The sequence below is a fragment of the Athene noctua genome, chromosome 2 (genome assembly GCF_965140245.1).
Source record: "Athene noctua chromosome 2, bAthNoc1.hap1.1, whole genome shotgun sequence".
Taxonomy (NCBI): Eukaryota; Metazoa; Chordata; class Aves; order Strigiformes; family Strigidae; genus Athene; species Athene noctua.
This window is the reverse complement of record NC_134038.1, coordinates 50,693,115-50,712,913: the sequence shown is the minus strand read 5'-3', so window position 1 is coordinate 50,712,913 and position 19,799 is coordinate 50,693,115. Positions and strand designations below refer to the sequence as shown.

General features: G+C 42.6%; 1 protein-coding gene and 1 long non-coding RNA gene across 4 annotated transcripts in view; one reads left to right on the top strand and one right to left on the bottom strand.

The window, feature by feature from the left end:
- SS18 (SS18 subunit of BAF chromatin remodeling complex) overlaps positions 1 to 5,239 on the bottom strand; it is a 47,228-nt gene extending 41,989 nt beyond the window's left edge. For all 3 annotated transcript variants that reach the window (XM_074899047.1, XM_074899048.1, XM_074899049.1), the window contains exons 1-3: positions 5,039 to 5,239; positions 1,869 to 1,945; positions 476 to 560 (exon numbers count right to left, since the gene is read on the bottom strand). In XM_074899047.1, the coding sequence (XP_074755148.1) occupies positions 476 to 560; positions 1,869 to 1,945; positions 5,039 to 5,107 (231 nt within the window). In that variant the 5' untranslated portion in view covers positions 5,108 to 5,239. The remainder of the gene's footprint in view (positions 1 to 475; positions 561 to 1,868; positions 1,946 to 5,038) is intronic.
- Positions 5,240 to 5,301: 62 nt separating this feature from the next.
- LOC141957487 (uncharacterized) overlaps positions 5,302 to 19,799 on the top strand; it is a 28,238-nt gene continuing 13,740 nt past the window's right edge. Inside the window, exons 1-2 of the long non-coding RNA XR_012633116.1 lie at positions 5,302 to 5,441; positions 13,061 to 13,241. This is a non-coding gene — a long non-coding RNA (uncharacterized LOC141957487). The remainder of the gene's footprint in view (positions 5,442 to 13,060; positions 13,242 to 19,799) is intronic.

Genomic DNA, 19,799 nt, shown 5'->3' with positions numbered 1-19,799 from the left:
AAGCAGACAAAGATTTACCCAATCTTGTTCCACTGAAGCAAAAGAATTGATGATATTCCAGAAAAAAAAAAATTAAAAATTAAAAAAAAAATCATCTTCCCCCTGCCTTTCCTTAACATAAGAGGAAAAACAGAGTACTGTTGTGGGACCTGACTAAAAGCCACACCACTAGTGCTCTTAGTTGAGGAAAAAATAAAACAACTATGACACAGGCCAGATACTCTGAATCAAACGTGCAGTGCACAGGTTACCAGTGTTCAATTAAACAAGTCAAATCTTGAGCAAGACCTAAGCACTGAAGTTACCCCCAAACAGCATGAAGAGACAATACACCTTGTATTCACTGTACAATAAATCAGAGCTTAATATTTGGTCATTGCCTCAAACATTTCTGTTTGGTTTGGTTTGTTGGGTTTTTTTCCTCCAGGAATCCAAACAAAATCTATTCCCTGCTTTTACACTACTTTGTACTTACTGCTGGTAGTAGAGACTGCATGTTCTGGTTGGAGTCAGCTATAGTTGCTAGGTAAACCAAGTTTGTATGCAGCATCTGCTGGTATCTATCAGAATAAAAGCAAAACAGATCTTAAGTCATGAATACAGTAACATCAGAATTTACTTCCATTTACACATGTAAGGAAAGCTAACTAAATAAAAAAAGATTCAAGACATTTACAAGAGTATCATTATTAGGAATCCAAAGCCTTCTCCCTCACGCTTACTTATTACCCAATCTCTTCCAATGTCTCTATCCAATCTGTGCCTGTATTTTCTCTACAGCTTCTGTCTTGCTATGAAAATCTAAAGCTGTGAGACACTGTTTTCACCTGTTTCACTTCCTGTGCCAAACTAAAGTCACCAGGAGATATACAGAGTGCGTGTGTGTCTGTTCGGTGTAACTTCCATCACAAACCCCAGGGAAAGAGAGCTCCTTTTATTATGTCCCTAGATGCAAGATATCATAGATTTATGTGAATTATGACCAAGAGCAATGCAAACATTTCATCAGGACCCCGAGCTTTGGCAGTCTGCTATGGCATCATATTTCTGCTACAGAACCACATTCCAAGGTCTCAACAACTAGCCCACAGTCACAAGAATAACCTTGAAAGCATGAACAGATTATGAATACGTAAGTACTGGCTTGCATACAGCTTAATACATTAACTGTGCTACTAAAAACATTCCCTTAAAGCACAAATACACACCATTTATGACCTCCACCTCCTGCCCCCAGACTACCAGTTGTCTTAGCAAGGGCTCAAGAGCCACACTGTGATGCCCCATCTGTCACCTAGCTGAGTATCTGTCTGATTACAAGGGTACCATGATCATCCTGTGCCAGAAAAAAAACGGGAAACTATTTTTTTCTTAAAAATTCACTACTTTAACAGTTCTCTCAGATGAGTGACCAGAGACCCCAGTAGACAAGCAAGTCCACATGGGATATTCTGGCAAGCCAAGCTTTTAAGACAAGCTTGTTTGTTCTTGGGCAAGTGGTAAACAGGTAGCTTTTAAATATGCCATCAGAAAGAAAGGTCCATTCCTACATGATTTTGAAAGGTTTAAGAAGAAAACTACCTCTTTCCCAAAGTGCAATTACAATGCAGAGGGAAAAGCTTTTGGTTATACAGCCCCCATTTTTATGAGCATCATCATCATGACATCAACTTAGAGTGATTGACATATGGCTATCATTTCAGTGACTGAAATGATAGCCATATGTCAAATAAAAAGTAAAATTTAAGTGTAGTATCTGCAGCAATACTCTTCTATTCTTCACAGCACAGTTCTCCTACAAGGTGAACTAAACAAATCAAAAATGGTGATCGATGGAAATACATAGTAAATTTGGATTAATGTCTTACTGAGAGCATTCAGACGTCTTTCCTTTGTTCTGATAGTCCATTATACACTGAATAAGATGGTTATTTTCATCCAACATCTGAAACGATAAAGAAGTTTAGCATAAGTTTCATGTTCTTTATGGAAAGAAATTTAAGATAACTTTGAGTCTTGCTACTCTTCTCAGTTTTTAAAAATAAACAAAAAAGTAGGATTCCAGAAAGCTCAACACAAACCAGTTATTTATAGAACACACTTTTTTTCCCATCTTCCCTCCTCCCCTCCATTAGATTTACAGCTCTCAGCTTGAGGGTTTCCAGTCAAGATTAAAGCTACATTTGTGAAGCTTCCCATTCAAATACCTATGCCTGTTCTACACCAAGTTCTTGCAAGGTTTTCAGTTTTGCATTTCTTCGTTTGATCTCTACAAAGATTTATTTAAAAATTTATGCCCCAAATTTCCTCTCTCCTTCTGAAGTACACAGCTGTTCAAAAATTTAATAATAAAAGACATTTAAACTGCTATTGATAGAAACTGAGCATACCAGACAGGTTTGTTTCAAGGAAATGGATTGGAAAACCTAGCCCATATTTACATGAAGTATCTCTAATTAAACTGCACTTAATGAATATTCTGCATAATGGGCACAATAGTATACTTCAGAATTGTCCAGGAATATGAACATACGTGATTTACTTTTCTAGAGAAAAAAAAAGTAGTCCTAAAATCACAGAAAACTGCAGATCCCACAGCTTTTTACAAAACGCTCACAAATTCAAAGTGTTCCAAGCTTCATAAAGAGGAAAAAAATAAAGCCTGGTTTCCTAGAGCTGCACATCCCCACACTCACATCTTTTTAACCACTCTCCCACACTCTGATCAGAGGAGAATCAGCAGAACCATGGCTAATCTAAGCTACCAACCAAGTTACCCAAGTCAATTGGACTAATAGGAAAATTTACAGCCAAATGGAACACTTTGCATTGAATTATCCCTTTGCTTCCTCTCAGAGGAAAGCTCCTTTAGATCCCTTTAACCAATTGCTGAATTTCACAAAACTAACAGGATCTTAACCACCTTCAAGACTCTTTCCTTCTTCCAAACACGGTTGAGACCCGCCAAAAGGCTCATGCTTCTACAAGGAATGTACAAACAGTGTCATTACATCACATTTATTTCCCTAGGAATCCAATCTAAGCAAATTCTAGGGGGGGGGGGGGGGGGGGAGAAATAGGTACTGACTTTTTTTTCCTTGATCTCTAGTATGGAAAAGTTACAGAGTCAGAAACCTCATGCAGTCCACCCAGGTCTTCTATCCATGTAAGAATGAGCCAGCCATCCAAGTCTTCCTAAAGTCAAACTAGTAATTCACCAAAACTGACTATAGCCCTGAGCAATTATTTTGCCTTAAACTGCTGGATCTGGAAACACTGTCATTAAGCACTAAACACAGACAAAACTGCAGTATTTTGAGTTACTGTCTGAGCCTCAGAAAGTAGGCAGAACTACAGCTGCACACTCTGAAGAGGGTCACAGACACACTGCTACACAGACACATTCCACAGGCAATAACATCAAGTTTTATAAGGAACACAGTGGCCATTTTCGCAAGAAAAACAAGGAAAAAGGAGCTAACACCTTGATACCAAAGTCTAACAGACCATTTGAAAAGGAAGCCTTGAATCAAAGCTCTCCTCAGAATGTCTCCCACCTTCCAGAGGAACTTAAGGCTCAGCAGGCAGGTAGACCTTGACACTGTCAGTCAGAGGGTTGCATTCTTCACAGTCAAGGTAAGCTGGACCTCTTGGAGAGGGGGGAAAGGAAGGAAGGGAATGCTAGGGCCAAGAGGAAAGTAAACAAGGAATACAACTGTATCCTAGATGGGGCTGCAGGCACTGTTTTATACAAGTTTGATTAAGCAGTTGCTGATAGAAAACTGAAATAGGTCTTTGAAAGACTTATAAACACCTACCATCAAAAGAGAATTTAGTTTCCAGCTGGATGAAAGCACCTCCAGGGCTTCTGACAGTTTATGTACATTACAAAGACTCTTCAGCTTTAACTATAATAGGGTTTTGCCAGCACATCACCATCAAATTAATGGTTTGACTACAGCACAAGAAAAACTTAATTGTCTGCATTCTCCATATGCACCCCAGCAACATGAAGTCTCGACTGACTACCTTTAGGTAGCTTTCCACCCAAGGGGTATGTATTTTTCATGTACACTTCTCAAGCACCGACTTCTGCTACAGTACCCTGGAGGATTTCATTATAACTCCGGGGTCTTCCTCGAGGTCCTGATCCCTGCAACACCTACCTTGTCGACGCTCTCATTCTCCAGTGAATCAGAGATTAGCCATATCTACCCAAAAGGCTCCTACAGAAGGAGCTTGTAGCAATCCAAAATCTATTTGATTCACTGGTAACAGTGTGAGCGAGTCTTCAGTTAAGTTTCTAAACACCATCAAGTTACCAGTCAACTTGAACATGCTCCTTTGCTTCTGCCGACACAAAACACCACGGATTATTACAAATCCTCTATGTGCTTTTCTTTGATTGCTTTAGCGAGTTAACTTGCTCCCTCCCACGTAAGCTTAAATGGAGTCGCCCAGAGCCGCTGTCATTGGCTCCGACCATAAGGTTCTTCTTTAATAACACTCAAGGTTTATGGGGGAAGCCTTACTACTAGGCCGACCAAGTCTGGGAGCCGCAGCCGCCGCTTACTCCGCGGAGGCAGAGCCCAAACCCAGGCAGGGCTTAAGAACACCCCGACTGAAGTCCGACTTGCAGGCTCCCCTCGCAGGAGGGAGGGGTTACTGGACCCCGCCGTCTCTCCACGGTATCAGGCCCTTACGAGTTAATTCACGGCCGCGGGAGCGCTCGGGGCGGGGGGGCCCAGAGACGCGGCGGGGCCCCCAACCCCGCGCGGCCTCCGCGCCCCGCCGCAGACCGCCCGCTCCGCGCCTCCCCCCGGCCCGGGACCCCTCCAACAAGTGCCCAAGTGGAGAGAGGCAGCGCCTTGCCGATCTCCTCCGCCGGACCGTGCCCCGAGCACCGCCAGGCCCGGCCCGGCCGCCCCCGCCGCGGCCTTGGCGCTCCGGGGCGCCGCCGCCACCCCCTTCCCCGCGCGGCCCGGCGGCAGGAAGCAGCTGCAGCCCCCGGGCCTGGTGCCTCTCCTCTCGCCCTCACCTTCTGGATGGCGGCCGGCGTGATCTCGCCCTTCCCCCGCTGCCTCGGGGCCGCGAACGCCACCGACATGTCGGGCCGCTACCAGGAGAGTCCGCCCCCGCCGCCCGCTCACGCGCCCCGCGGAACCAGCAGCGGCGGGAGGCGGCGGCGATCCGGGAAGAACGCGGGGGGCGGGGGCGGCTGCCCAGCGGGACGGCCCATCCCCGTCCCGCCGGGGAAGGGTTAAAGAGGCCCGGCTGCTCCTCCCCCTTCCCCGCTGCGAGGGGGGAGCCTCGATGAGGCCGCGGCCGCCTCGTACCGCTCGGCCAAAACCACGGGGCCGAGGGTCCGCGCTGCGCCCTCGGAACATCACCTCCCCTCGTCACGCGAGCCGCCGCGCTACCCCTCTCCCGCCGCGGCCTTGGTACGTTCCTGCCCGACGCGCCTCGGCGCCGGACCGGCACGCAGTGGTACGGCCGGCGGGGGGGGAAGGGGGTGGCATGGGAGCGCTGCGCCGCGCACGGTACAGGGGGCGCGCTCCTCCCCCCTCCTCGCAGCGCCACACTTGGTCGCACCCGGTGCGGCCCGGCGGGGCGGGGCGCCTCGGGGCACCGCCGAGGGGTGGCAGCGGCAGCGGCGCCCGGACCTGCGCTCCCCTAGCGCTCCCCTGGCAAGGCCGTGACGGTTTCGGCGTGGCTCCCTCGGGCCCGCCCGTGAGGGGGGCATGGCGGTCGCGGGCCCGGTGCTAACCGCCGGGGGAGGCGCCGCTGCCGCCGTGACACTTTTGCCGTTTGCGGTGCCGCTCCGCCAGCATCCGCCGCTGCCAACGCTGGCAGGTGGGGGGAAAAACAAACCACGGAGAAGTTGGAGGGGAGCAGCTGTGCGGCCCCCAAGTCGTTGGTGTGGGGCAGGTTTCCCTACCGACCTCGGCGGGTGCAGCTTCCCTGGCGTGAGAACGGAACGGAGCAAGAAGCAGCAGTTACTGCTGCAACTTTAAATAAATTGCACACGCTGAAAGTGCTAAAATCAGCCTTGTTTTTTTTCACTGCGGCCGCTGGAGGGAATCTCGGTTTCGCAGAAGATCCTCACGCACAAGTTTGTGAAATCTAAGACGTTTTTACAAGGATGGGAGTTTCAAAGTGTAAGAGTAAAGTCGATAATCACCAACGCAAACACTTTAAGCCTGGTTTTCCCTGAGCACATCCCCTGCTCAGTTTGTATGCTTTTCAGGGCTGCACTACAGGCTATGGGTAGTGCTCCTTTTCCAGTTCGTTGCCTTTTGTGAACTTGATTTTTGCTCTTGCCGTTGGTAAAACTACGTGCTGCTATAGCTGAGGGAACACTACTCAATGACACGGCGCCACACCACAAAACGTGAATCTTGGTCCTTACCCGGTGCTTTACTTGCTCTGCTCTTCAGCTGTTGCTGGCTGAGGTTCCTGGCTCTTCCCTCAAGCCCTAACCCTTCTGGTTACAGCGCACGTTTGTCAGTGGCATCCGTGGCCACCCTGTGGCTGTACAGCTGCTTCCCAACTGGCGTGCTTTCTCCTCAGACTGTTTCTAGGCTGGCTCCTTTCCCCAGCCCCATGGAGATTACCCTTCCTGGCTCTTCACTGCGACTGCCCATCACCCTCTGCTTTTTTCCCTTGACAACCTGTTCCCAGGCTGCTGGCTCCAAGCTGTTCTCGCATCCCTACGGCATCCCCCTCTCCAAGGGCCTGCCACCTGGGCCTGATTCTCTCTGCTACCAGGATGGCACTGCTTCTGCCCTGTCTCTTCAGATTATACAGGACCCTGCGTTGATGTGATGCTAATCTGGCTTGCTCTCCTCTCCAGAAAACGTTTCTGGCCCAGTCATGCATGGTTGGTCATGCTAAGGAAGGAGGAGCTGTGCCAGCATACCCATTAGGCTGTTTGTGTTTCTAACCATTTCACTCATCACTATGGTATCTGGATCTGTTTTTTGGACTAGTAGGTTTGGTTTTTCTGTCTCCCACCCACTTGGTCATCATCATCACTATCATACTTTCAGGAAGCCAAAAGCAAAGAAAGAAAGGGTTAGAGAAACCTGGTTTTTCTAAACTTGATGTGCTTCACGGTGACTCATGGTTGTTACTGTGTGATCTTGGAGTGAACTCATAGGATGTCATAATAGCTCTGTGCTCAAATGGATACTATTTCTAGTTACTACAGATGACAACAGAGTCCTAAGAAGGAAGAATGCAAGACAATCGTGGCCAAAACAGGATGTAATCAGAAGGTACCATCTCCTAGCCAGTCACAAATAGAATTACGAGGACGTATTTCTTCATCAGAATTATATACTTGGCTCTGGAGAACTGGTGAGGTGTCTGAAAATGTCCCAAGGCTTCAGGCATCTTCAGCAACTGCAGGGCAAACATCTTGTCATTAAATACTCTGAACACTGGGAATTACACAAAATGTTTTTCTCTTCCCACAAGTATAACTTATCTCGCTCTCATCCTCTAGTTACCCAACCACCCAATCACAACCAAAATATTTTGCATTGGGGTGTCCTGGTGATCACAGCATTTGAGACAATTTGTGTTAGATGTCAGCCACTGCTTTTAAGATCTGAATGTTCCGTCATATTCTCCCACATTTGCAGGTTTTCAGTAGAGGGAAAAAATAGGTTTGTGGGATGCCACAGGTGAGGAACCTTAAATTGAAAGGAGTAATTTCCCAAAATGGCCCAAATTAAATATGTGAAATTTTTTAGTACATTCCTATTTCCATGCAAAATACACGAGAACAGTGTTTGGAATTCAGCTATATCAGTTCTTAGAGAAAGATAGAAGGTCATTTATTCATAGTAACTAAAACCATCTCTGTTGCCTAAGTTTGTCTGATTATTGAATCAATTTTTTTCCTCTTTGTAATGATTTTTCATTTATATGTTTAACATTTTGGATCTTCACATTCATAAATAGCAATAGATCTAAAGAAACATTGAAAAAAGAGTCTGCAGCTCCATTTTTTACCATGCAAAGTGAAATTCACACTCAAAAATCAACATTTAAATAATGGCACAGATGCATACAAGCAGAGAAGTAGATAGCTACAATGGAAATGTGCCACATGTCTCAGAACACATAACCACAACAGGGTGTCTCTTTTATGACTTTCTTAATGCACTGCAATATGCCTAGATATCAAAGGACATATGGTATATTTTCCCTTTAATTGCACATTTCTTTGCTCTTGTGAGTTACTCACAACCTTAACATTATTTAACTGTAATTTAGAGGCATAAATCTAGACCATCATCAAGAGTTTCAAATGCAAATATGTTTCAATCAGATCTTCCACCTCTTCCAACTTTTGTTAGAGTAGTGTCTTTTTTGTTGATGTGCATTTGAATATGTTGTCATATGTTTTTGGAGAGAAGAGAATGCAGAGAAGGATGGGCCCTTTTCTAAAAGATTTTTTTCCCTGTGTTTCCAACTCATATTTCTCAGTAACACGTAGTAGGTAGAGATATAGCTCCTAAGACGGGGGTCTGGACAGCATTAACATTTAGTTCCTAAAGAAAGCTATCTGAAATGAAGTGCTAAGCATAGAGTGATTTTAGCCTTTCCAGGATTGTGTCAGACCTCCTCATTGCAGAGGAATTCATTTAGTTTTGGAGAAACCTATAATATTTGCAGTGATCCAGTCCTCCAACAATTCTGAGAAAAAAAAAATGATAAGCAATCTTCAGACTCTGTCTCTCTTTTCTGCCATTTTTATTATCTGACTTTCAATAAATTCTCTTGAATAGGAGAGATAAACAAGAGAAGGAACCCACAGAGATTCCCATCCACAAGCAGGAAAAAATAGAATGCCGATTCATCATAATTTTCAAATTTATATTTAAAATTAAAATCAAACTTGGCATTTACAAAGCTATATATACAGGAAAGAGGACAGAAAATAATTTTATGGTAGCACCATCTGCTTAAACCTGCTCGACTAAAGGTCTCGTTATGAAAGTTGGGAATGATTCTTGAGAGTTAGATGTTTCTCAGACAGAGCCTTTAACATGTTTGTGTTGCCTCTTTTTGTGCATTCACTTCAAACTGGCACACCCCCCCCCGCCAAAACACTTTCTTTACTATAATAAGTATGATAGCTCAGGATCTACTGCTAATAGGATGACAGGGTGAATTTGAGCCTCTGTTTCAAAGTAGACTACTTTTTCATCTTGCAATTTAAAAAAAAAAAAAAAAAAAGTGGTGTTTATGCATGTGTTTTGTGATATCAGCAATACAATCAGGTAACAGAGCAGATCCCAAGGAAGGAGCATCTTTCAGTGGATGAAAAAGGAAGACAGCAAAAGGCAGGAATGCTATTTTTGGTTTAGTATTTCTTCACTAATTGAATTTGGTGTAATCTTCTAACTTTGGTGGAATTTCCCACATGTCCAGTCTCCGTGTTAATTCACCTTGTTGCAAAATGGCACTTGCACCTGAAGGTTTGCTTATGTAAATGGTTGAGTCTTGAAAATGGTTCCAGTTCCGCTTATTTAACAAATAGTAATTTGTCATCAAAATACACAACAATATCAGACTGTTGGTAGGGTAGATGGTGCTTTTTGCTTCCTAGAAGAGATCACGCTGACAGGATAAATTTGTCTTGAATTTATTCTGTCAGCTTCTTGACTGTTTTTTCAGTTTTCTAATTTACATTCTGCATTGGCTATTGTAGAGAATATCAATAACAATAGCACCTGAAATGCAAGCCTATATGTTCTGGTATAAAGTGAAGTACCCACACAGCACTGCACGCTACAAGTATATTGGTGGCTCTGCCATATTCCAGAGGGGCAATAACAAACCCAGAAAAAAAATCATTGGGATGCTAAATTTTTATTCTAGTATCTGTCATTTTAGTCTGCAAATATAAATATTTAGAATAAAGAAACTCACAGCAGGTTCAGCAGTTTGCACTAATGGGAGCAAGTGCAACAGCTGCGGTGAGAAAATCTTTCTGTGTCCTGATTTTATTCTTCAGAAGGGAATCTCCAGCTACTAGGAACGTATGCTATAAATAAAGAATAGCAGAACAGCTAATCTAAGCCTCCTTAGAGCTGAAAATTCTTCAAGAATTCTTAGAGGTTAATATTTTATTTTAAGACGCAGAAGCAAAGCGCTGTACTTCACTAACTTCCTCATTTTTTGAATGTCAAAAGCAGAGCAGAAGAGTTAAGCATAAGAAGGCACTGCCAAGCAGGTAGCAATAATCTTGATGGTCTGAACATTTCTGTCTGTTAAAGGCAACACATTTGCAATGGAGAGGTATGCTGTTCTTCTTGGGGGTGCTTCTGGAACTCACTTCTGCATCATCTGCATCATCTTCAGCTTCTGCCTTCTGAAGACTCATGACCATGAAGGACTGAGGAGATGACTGAACGGCTACAGGACAGTACTTCTACTTTATTGTCACAATCCTAATCAACAACTTGCTGCAGGAATATAGAAAGATAATTATAGCAAGCGCAATTTTCTTTCAGCGAGCCTGATTCCATGACTTTCCCTGTTCTGCTAGCAGTGCTGCTCCCAGTGCTACCCAGGATGCTGCTGGTCTTTGCTGCAGGGGCACACTGCTGGCTCATATTCACCTTGCCCACCAGGACTCCAGGGCTTTTTCTGCAAAACTGCTTTCCAAGCCAGTCATCACCCAGCATATACTGGTTCCTGGGGTTGTTCCTCCCCAGGTGCAGGACTTTGCACTTCCCCTTGCTGAACTTCATGAAGTTTGTGTCTGCCCATTTCTTCAACTTGTTGTGGTCCCCCTGAATGGAAGCACAACCATCTGGTGTATCAGCAACTCCTCCCAGTCTTGTAATATCTACAAACTTGCTGAGGGCGTACTGTCTCCTGGCATCCAGATCATTAAGGAAGGAGTTAAACAGTACTGACCCTGTATTAACCCCTGAGATATCTCACTACTGACTGGCCCCCGGGTGGACTCCATGCCACTGACCACGACCCTATGAGCCTGGCAGTTCAGCTAGTTTTCAGTACACCTCACTGTACACTTACTTAATCTGTACTTCAGTTTGCCTATGAGAATGTTATGGGAGATAACTATCTAAAACCTTACTAAGGTTGAAATAAATAAAACCCCACTGCTTTCCCCTCCCTGCATGCTCAGACGGTGTCTTTATATTGCTCCAGGTCACCTGTCATTACTTCCACCTCTCATGTGCTTCCATTTTATGTCTGGGTTTTGTCAGGAGCAACTTGTTCATCCCTGCGGGCCTCCTTGCTCCATTTCCTGCAGGTTGGGCTAGGCCATTTTTGAGTTTGGAGGAGCTGATCTTTGAAAAATTGATCATCTCTCCTGGATTCCTTTTCTCTCCAGGGCCACATCCTGGACTGTTTCAAGCAGGTCCCTGGATGGACCAAATTCTGGTCTCCTGAAATCTGAGGCTGTGATCCTGTTTTTTGCTTTGTTCCTTCCTCTCAGGATCCTGAACTCCACCTTCTCATGGTCACTGCAGCCAAGGCTGCCCCAGACCTCCACATCCCCAAACAGTCCTTGTTTGTTACTGTGAGGTCCAGCAGAGCACCCCTCCTTGCAGGCTCCTCAATCACCTTTGTTAGGGATTTGTCAATCAGTGCATGCCCTAAACTTTTTGCATTGCTTCTGCCCTGCTCTGCTGCCCCTTCACCAGACAGCAGGATGGTTAAAGTCCCTCTTGAGGATCAGAACCTGCAAACATGAAGTTTTGTCCAATTGTCTGAAGAAGGCCTCTTCTGCTTCTTCCTGATCAAGGGGTATGTAGCAGATATCCAGAACAACTTCGCCCATGTTGTTCTGCCCCACCAGCTCTCAGTTGACTGCTCATCCATCCCAAGGCAAAGCTCCATGCTCCATTCCTGCTGCTGTCTCACATAAATGGCATTTGGTTTTCTTCTCTTCTGTCTAGTCTCTTTGTTGATATACTCTATATATTACTTTTTAAATCATAGAACAGTAAATAGCCATTTAACATTGTGTTCTTCAACTTTCTATACCTAGTTTATCTCAAAGACACTATTTCATCAGAAGGTCTTAAAATCATAAAATAATAAATTTTTTTATGAATAAAAAATAATTATACAGTGAAATACAAAGCAGGGAGTACAGTTATATTTGACCTAAACCAGATTATAGAGATAGTCTTGTCACTGTTAATAACCAGTGGTGCCATTTCTCTTACACAGCACCTCAGTAACAACAAAGCACAGCAAAAGAAACAATGTACTCACATTTCTGTAAATATGCTTTGTGAGTATTACTGTGCTTGAAACCAAATTAGGAAAATATACTCGTAACTAAAATCTTGTTATATCGAATGTACATTTATTGTTTTCCGCTTTTAATGTCTGTGGGATCCTTGCTTTCTGTTTGCTTTTTTCCATTTTTCAAGTATTTTCAACGATAAAATTATGATGACTAGAGATATAGTTGCAGAATGAGGCTCTATAATATTTCATACACACATGATGCATACATTTCACCCTTAGCATGGAATAACAGATACAGCATATTCATATTTTATAAAGTTTAAAAAGAAACCAAAATAAACTTATGTTGAAGATGCATATTGCAACATTTTTTTGTACCATGGTATTTATCCTTCCAGAAGTTGCTCTGTTTCTTTGGCTCCATTTCTGTGTTTGGTATGTGTGCAGTAATTGAGTCATTGGGACCACTCAAAAGGCACATGATTCACTGAAGGACAAAACTCTTCCTTTCCTGTGAAAGTTTCCTTGTTTATACCTTCCTGTTCTGAGTAGTCCCATCATCAGTAGAAATACAGTAACTGAGTGCATATGTATTTTCAAGAGGCAAGAAAATCACTAGGAAAAATAACTATGATGCTTCGAAATGTTTATCTGTCTAGTCCAAATTTCTTACCATAGACTGTGCTAGTACAGTGAATGGTTGCTTGGAAGGGTAGTGTCTCTAACTTGCATTACTGTAAACATATAGATATATAAAATATATATAAGTATAATATGTATCTATGCATGTGTGTTTCCTTTCGAGCAGGAGTAAAAGGGCAAAGAAGGAAGATACTTTGTGTGAGTGCAGTATGTGAGAAGAGGGTCCCAGGGTACAGGAGGTCTGCTGTGCAGATCAGAAGACTGCATCCATGGGGAGAAACCTGGCCTGTAGGAATGATGGCTGCTGGAGCGTTCCTCTGTCCTTGTCACACCACTGAGGAAAGCAGGTGCGCAACCAGTCCAGGCATGTGTAAAGATGACAAACTGTTTGGGTATTCCCTGGTCATGTGAGGTGTCCTCCTGCCTACCTGGGAGGACCTTCCTGTGTGCTTATGGGAGTAGGCACACCAAAAGGTGGTGGAAAGGTTGAGCTCCAGGAGAAGCAGGGAGCACACACAAATACACTTTAATTTCAGTGTCTATAGTTGGTATTTGCAAGGTAGGAACTATAGGCTTCGGTCTTCCTTTCGTTTTAGAATGAGGACAACAAGGAATGCATGCTAGAAATAGGTAAACTGCCTTTGAACTACCCTACAAGGTGGAATTGACTGTAGTTTTCTCTAAGAAACATATGAAAATAGAAAAAAAATAGTAATTCTGATGATTTCTAGTGTTTGTTTTGCTTTAAGGACATAGCAATGCTTTTTACCACTCCCCATCTTTTCCTTGTATTCAGCATAAAATTTTAAAGCATGACTCTAATCTAAAAAGATACTCTAGAAAATTATCATAGTGTTATTACATAATTGCTATATATATTCTTTTGCAAGGGAAGTAGCAATTTATTGGTCTGAAAATCAAGTTGAGTTTGCTATGGATATCAGTAAAAAAAAAAATCTTAATGTAAAAGACTAATTTAATTAGAAGCCTTCTTGATGGGAATGCAGCTCATAATACCTATGCCTCTCTTGTATTGATTCTATAGGAATAAAAAAGGAGTCTTCTGTTCAATAACGTAATTATTGAATAACTTTATTATTAAATATTACTAGTCTTCTGATAATGATAAAATGTGATTTTGCATAACTTCCGAAATATGTTCACAGTCTACCTCTTGGTGTATATATCTTTTTACAGGAATAAGGTCCTGTTGCTCAAATAAATTGATTATGCCATTTTAAAAATGTTATATTCTTTCTTACTGATTCCAGGTGGACTTTGATTCTGGCATACATGATGCATCATTTCACCCTGCTGATTTAGCTATTGGGAATAATTCAGTTTGGAATAGTTCTGGTTTTGCAGGATTCACTATTTATGTATTTATTCAAAACATTAAGTATCGATTTTATTTTTGGTTGATGTTTGTCTCTCCCAGACATCATCATACTGTTGGTCAGCATCAGCTTGAAAAGTTGAGTAGACACTGGCACGGACAAGAAATTATAATTCATGAATCAAGAAGAGAGGTAACTTTGCTCTCTGGGGATAGGAAACAAAAAACCTGACATTCATCAGAAATTATGATGAGGAGGGCCAAGTGGAAGAGATAGTGGTCAAATCTGGTGAAGAGAAGCAGATGAAACCTCCTGTGTTTACAGATATTTATTGGTTCAGCTCTAATTTGTAAGCAGAGTAATAAATAGTAGGGGCAGAACAGGGGATAAAACTTGTCATGGATTGAAAATGTAACAAGAAATTGCCTATGAAAACTTTTGCTGGCCTTTTAAAACTAAAGTTCTAAAACAAGTAGAATTGATGGCTAGATTGTATGTACCTGTTGGTTTGGACTTTTTTAAAGAGCAAACATCTTACTGTATAAGTGTGAAACCATAGTCTGTTATTCTTCCTAAATGCCCAAAGATACCAGCTTATGTCTTTTGAAATAATAAACAGTTTTCTACATTCATGTATGTAATCTTTTACCTTGTGTGCCCTCTATACTAAATAGTCAGAGAAACTGAAAAGTTTTATGTTGGTTGTGATGTAGAAAGCTTTGGTCTTAGGTAAGGAGATAAGGAGAATATTACAAGCAAGTCATGTAAAAAATGGATGAGTTTTGTATATAGTGTACTAAAAGAGGTTTTCTTTCTTGAGTGTTGGATAAGAAGATAAATCTCTGCAAGGAGACCACTACTTGTGTGTTCCTGTAAGCCCTCTTTTGCATCAATCCGTTAGTGTTGGTAGGATACCATCTTTGAGGAAGACTGAGAAAACAATAGAGGAGATGGTCATGTGCTATTTCAGTCATGCTTGAGAGTTTCAGCTCAAAATCCCAGTTTATTTATCATTGATCATACTGTTCATTTATTTTCTTCAGCCCATTGTCAGACACAGTGCTGGTCAGTTTTTCTTTCCTTTCAGCATTCATTGATTTGTGTCTTCTAAGAAAAAGGTTTTATGCGGGGAAATACTGAGTTTCAAACCAACCAAGAAAAAAACAGTGTTCTTATCTGTCCTTGAGATGCTGACCCTAACAACCTTTCCGTTACTCTTTTTTAGACAAACAGCAGTCTTCATCTTTCTTTCTACCCGTGAATATGAAAGGAGCTTCTCATAAATGTCCATAGTACATTATTGTCTACTTCCAAAACTCTTCCCCACTGAAATACCTACAAAACCAGTGACAGTATTTAAGTTGCAGTCTGGCATTATTTTACAGCTGAGTAAACCTTACAGCTCACTGTTATCAAAAGTCATGTTTTCCTTCAGCCCCCTCTACACTCACCTGTGGCCAAGTGACCCACTTGATCTCCTGTGCCATCACTTTTACTCATCTGATCTTGTAGTGAGATGTTTAAGGAAGCTAAATTAGCAAAAACTGATTTGTTTTTCTATGAAAGCAATTTTCTGCCTGTTGAGTTTCACAAACTGGGAGCAGATGAGTTGCAATGTCAAAGCAAGGGAAGACAATTACTGGGGCATAGAGTGGAGCAACATTACCCTTCTTTGTCAAGAGTTAGTTTTTAGATTAACTTAGCTATGATTGCACCTATAAACAGTGAGTATACCAAGAATACCGCTTATCACATTGATCTGTGTTGTCTTGCTATGTCCCTGGGCTCTTGTGTCTGCAACCACATTACTTCCTTTCTTTTCTACTTTGGCTGTAAGCCTTTTTTTCAGGGGCTGCCTCTGTACTGTATTTGTAAACTACAACTTTTGCAACTTTGAAACTTTTTGCTGTGATACTTACCACACCTTATCATTTTCCTTTGTAACAGACATTATTATTTATAGTTTGGGGACGATGGCACAGCCTCCACATAGCTGTTTGTCCGTGTCCTTGTGAAAAGACTTGGTATTAGATATAGCATCTCCTCTGCATAACATAAATAAAGTTAATATTGGAGATAAGAACTATTTATTTATTCTCATCTAACAGGCTGGATTCTGAGGGATGGATACAGCTGTGTTGGGTACACAAAAAAATCTGTCACTAAGCTGCAAGAGGAAGGAACTGAAGGAAATGTATTCACTGGTTGATGATGTCTGTTCGGCTTTTGCAGGTATTGTTCATAGCATTATTGCTCCACAATACATTCTGTTGCAGGTATGCAGTACTGTTTGGCTGATTAAGGATACCAATTAAATTCAGACACCAGAGTGAAAAGGGTAGGCGTATTGTTGTAGTGGCCGAAATAATGAGTCAGAGTGTTCTCTTTTTTTTTTTTCCCCTCAGGGCAGGGGCCGTTTATTCGTACAATAATACATACTTAACGCTCTTGTTAAAGCTCTTACTTCATAATTAGCAAATCAGCAGTTAGATAGCTATCAACCTTTTCTCCTATCAGCATAAGACCACTCTAACACGCCCTATGCAGACCAATCAACTTCTTGTTCACGTGCTGTTCACACAGTGGTAACTTTTCACAGTTTAGTGTTGTAGCTGTCCGTTGGTTTTCCCTGCCACCTTGGCACAACTCAGCAGTTTCTTATCTTTCTTCCAAGGCCTGTTTTTCATCAAAGGCCTGTTTCTCATCAAAGCCCTTTTGCTTCTCAGGGGCTGCACTGACAGGCCAATGTCTCTCCTACATATTTTACTGGCGATAACTAAATAATGTAACAGTGTAATACAGAAAACATGCAGTAAGAAAAGACAGAATAGTGAATCTAAATCAACAAACAGGAAAATACAGAGTAATGCATCAAATCATTACTACGTGAGAGAGAGAATAGTGATTAAGAAAGATCCATCACCACTTGCACACGTTACCATCACCCAGATCCGCAGTCACTGGGCAGCCCCGGTTACAGCGAGGGTTTGCAGAGCCTGTCCCGGCAAGGGGGAAATCCTACGCGGTGCCTCCACCCATAGCTGAGGCTTCCAATGTCACTGTGAGTGGGTTCAGCCTTATATACCAGAGATCAGTAAGCCAGAATAGCTGGCACCTTTGTTTTAGGCAGATAATTTCTGGTTTCATTCTGTTGGATTCCACCCAAAGCCTGGCCAGGGCTTGAGGGGGGGAGACCAAGGGAGTTTCTAACAAGGCCAATTACATGAGTTCTCAGCCTTGAACAAGGCTAAACAAGGGGAGTTGGATACATTCTCTCAGCATTTTGTCCTCACTACTGATTATATTCTAGGCCGCATCTTTCACTAGTGAGCTTACATACTTTGTTAAAGATTACACACCAAGTTAGCAGCTTCGGCTTGGGGCCTGTTGTTCAGGCTTCAGTATTTCAGTGCTTTAGCACTTTTACATCAGCATAAATGGGTTGTTATAACTTAGTACAATACCTACTAGCACAATGGTTTCAGTTATAAAATATACAGGATTCATCTATAGGTCAACTCTGGCTTGGGCCTGTTGTCCAAGCCTTAGCACTTCAAGTACGTAAAAGACCTTTAAAGACTGGGTTTATGAAAAACATTGTGAAGGTGGACACTGTGGTTTGGGAGACTGGTGTTAGGATATGAAGACTTGGTTTCCTACATAACTGATTGAATATAGCTGAAGGATTCTTATGGGGCCAGTGGGAATTATTTTGATTTTTAAAACTTACTGGTCCCTTTTTGTTTGTTTGTTTGTTTTTTAAACCATCTTATGTGGGTCTGTTAGCATCTCATCATCAGGGACAAGCCCCTTGGATAGCAGAAGCTGTTCTATACTAGTTGCAACAGCAATAAGCAGCCTGGAAGGGAGGAGAAAAGCAAACCTAGAGGTCAAATTAATCAAAATAAACTAGAAAGATATTAGAAATATTCTTGGAGAGTTGGAAGACAACTTTGGGCTTGAATCTGTGCTGCAGACCTCCTCTTCTCCCCTCAAAACTACCTCTTGACATGTCTGTCTGATTTATGAGACATCATGAGACATTATGGCACCCTTGTTCCATAGATGAACTAACACTTCTGAAATTTGAGCCTCCCCAAGGAACTTTTTTCTTCACATAAGGATTGAATGAAGGTAAAGCTGCATAGAAACTCAGCAAACTGGTTAGCAAAACTGCCTAGAGCATGCATCTTATCTCAATGTACAGCTTTATGTGCCCACTGAACTGTGTGGTCATGGGTAGTTGCCACTGCAAGACAATGGTCTTGCTCCTGGCTGTTCCATTGTTGCTTTTGTGCTTGAAGCATGGTAAGCCAGGCTGGAAACCTGGTCAGCAGAGAGATAAGCCTGGAAGAAAGTTTCTTGCAATGTTTGACTAAGGACAGGCAAGAGGCGTTGTTAGGCATTGGAATGAGCTGCCCAGGGAGGTGGTGGAGTCCCCATCCCTGGAGGTAGAGTTGAGTTGACATAGTGCTGAGGGATCTGGTGTAGTTGGGAACTGTCAGTGTTAGGTTAATGGTTGGACTGAATGATCTTCAAGGTTTTTTCCAACCTAGACGGTTCTGTGAGAGCCAACAGAGGCTCAGAGGAAGGGGGAGCAGTTCACAGAAGAGTCACAGTAGCACTGATCTCCTAAGAGTGTGTGCTCCTGGATGGTGCCACTTTTTCCTCTTGCTCTACCCTAGGTACTTTCATCTCCTCCCTGGTGCACTTTCTAATGATTTTTTGACCCCTTGTGAGTTGACTCAACTCACTAAACTCACAGAAAAAACCTGCTTCATATGCTCGTTGAATGGATTCAGTATGCAACTGTATGAACCCCATAACTCTGTGAGAGAAGAGAGGAGTGAAGGAAGAAGTTGGTGGAGGAGATGGAACCATCCATTTTTGGTGGTCAAACTATTATCACCCACTGAGGGTGCAATTTGTTGTTATACCTAACCAACTGTGCACGCAAGCTACTACTGAAGAAAACAGTCCTAAACATACTGATCTGATGCAAAGTGAATTCTTGTTTTGGTGAGTTGCCACAAAGTTGTGCGATTGCTAAATCCAGTTCAGGGGAAACTGCAGAAATGTCTCTGGAAGTAGTCGGGAAGAACAGAACTGCAGCTTTTTGTGTCAGTCTCCATTTAGGTCATGCTATCAGGATGTGAAACTATCCTCTTTGCATGCTTTCAGAAGGGATGAAAACAAAACTCAGCTGGTCAAACAGAATTTAGTTTTCAGTTGGGTTCATACACTGATCTGACTTAACAGCTGCAGAACAGCTCATCCTAACAAGAAGAGATGAGAAGGTGCGGTGAGGGACAGGAGAATCCCCTCTTTTGATAGCACTGTGCTCTTAGATTGATGCTGAACATGGAGCTGCTCTGCAAGAAGGGGATTCCAAGTGATAGAAATTTTCATCTTTTTGTAGTAAATGGCTCACCAAAATGATCCAACTTAAAAAAGAAAATTATCTTTTACTTTCTGAAGCTGAGTGTTTTCACTGGCTTCACAAGCAGATGAATTCATAGAAGAATGGGAGAATGAAGAACTACACCAGGGAGCAAGTGAATAATTGAC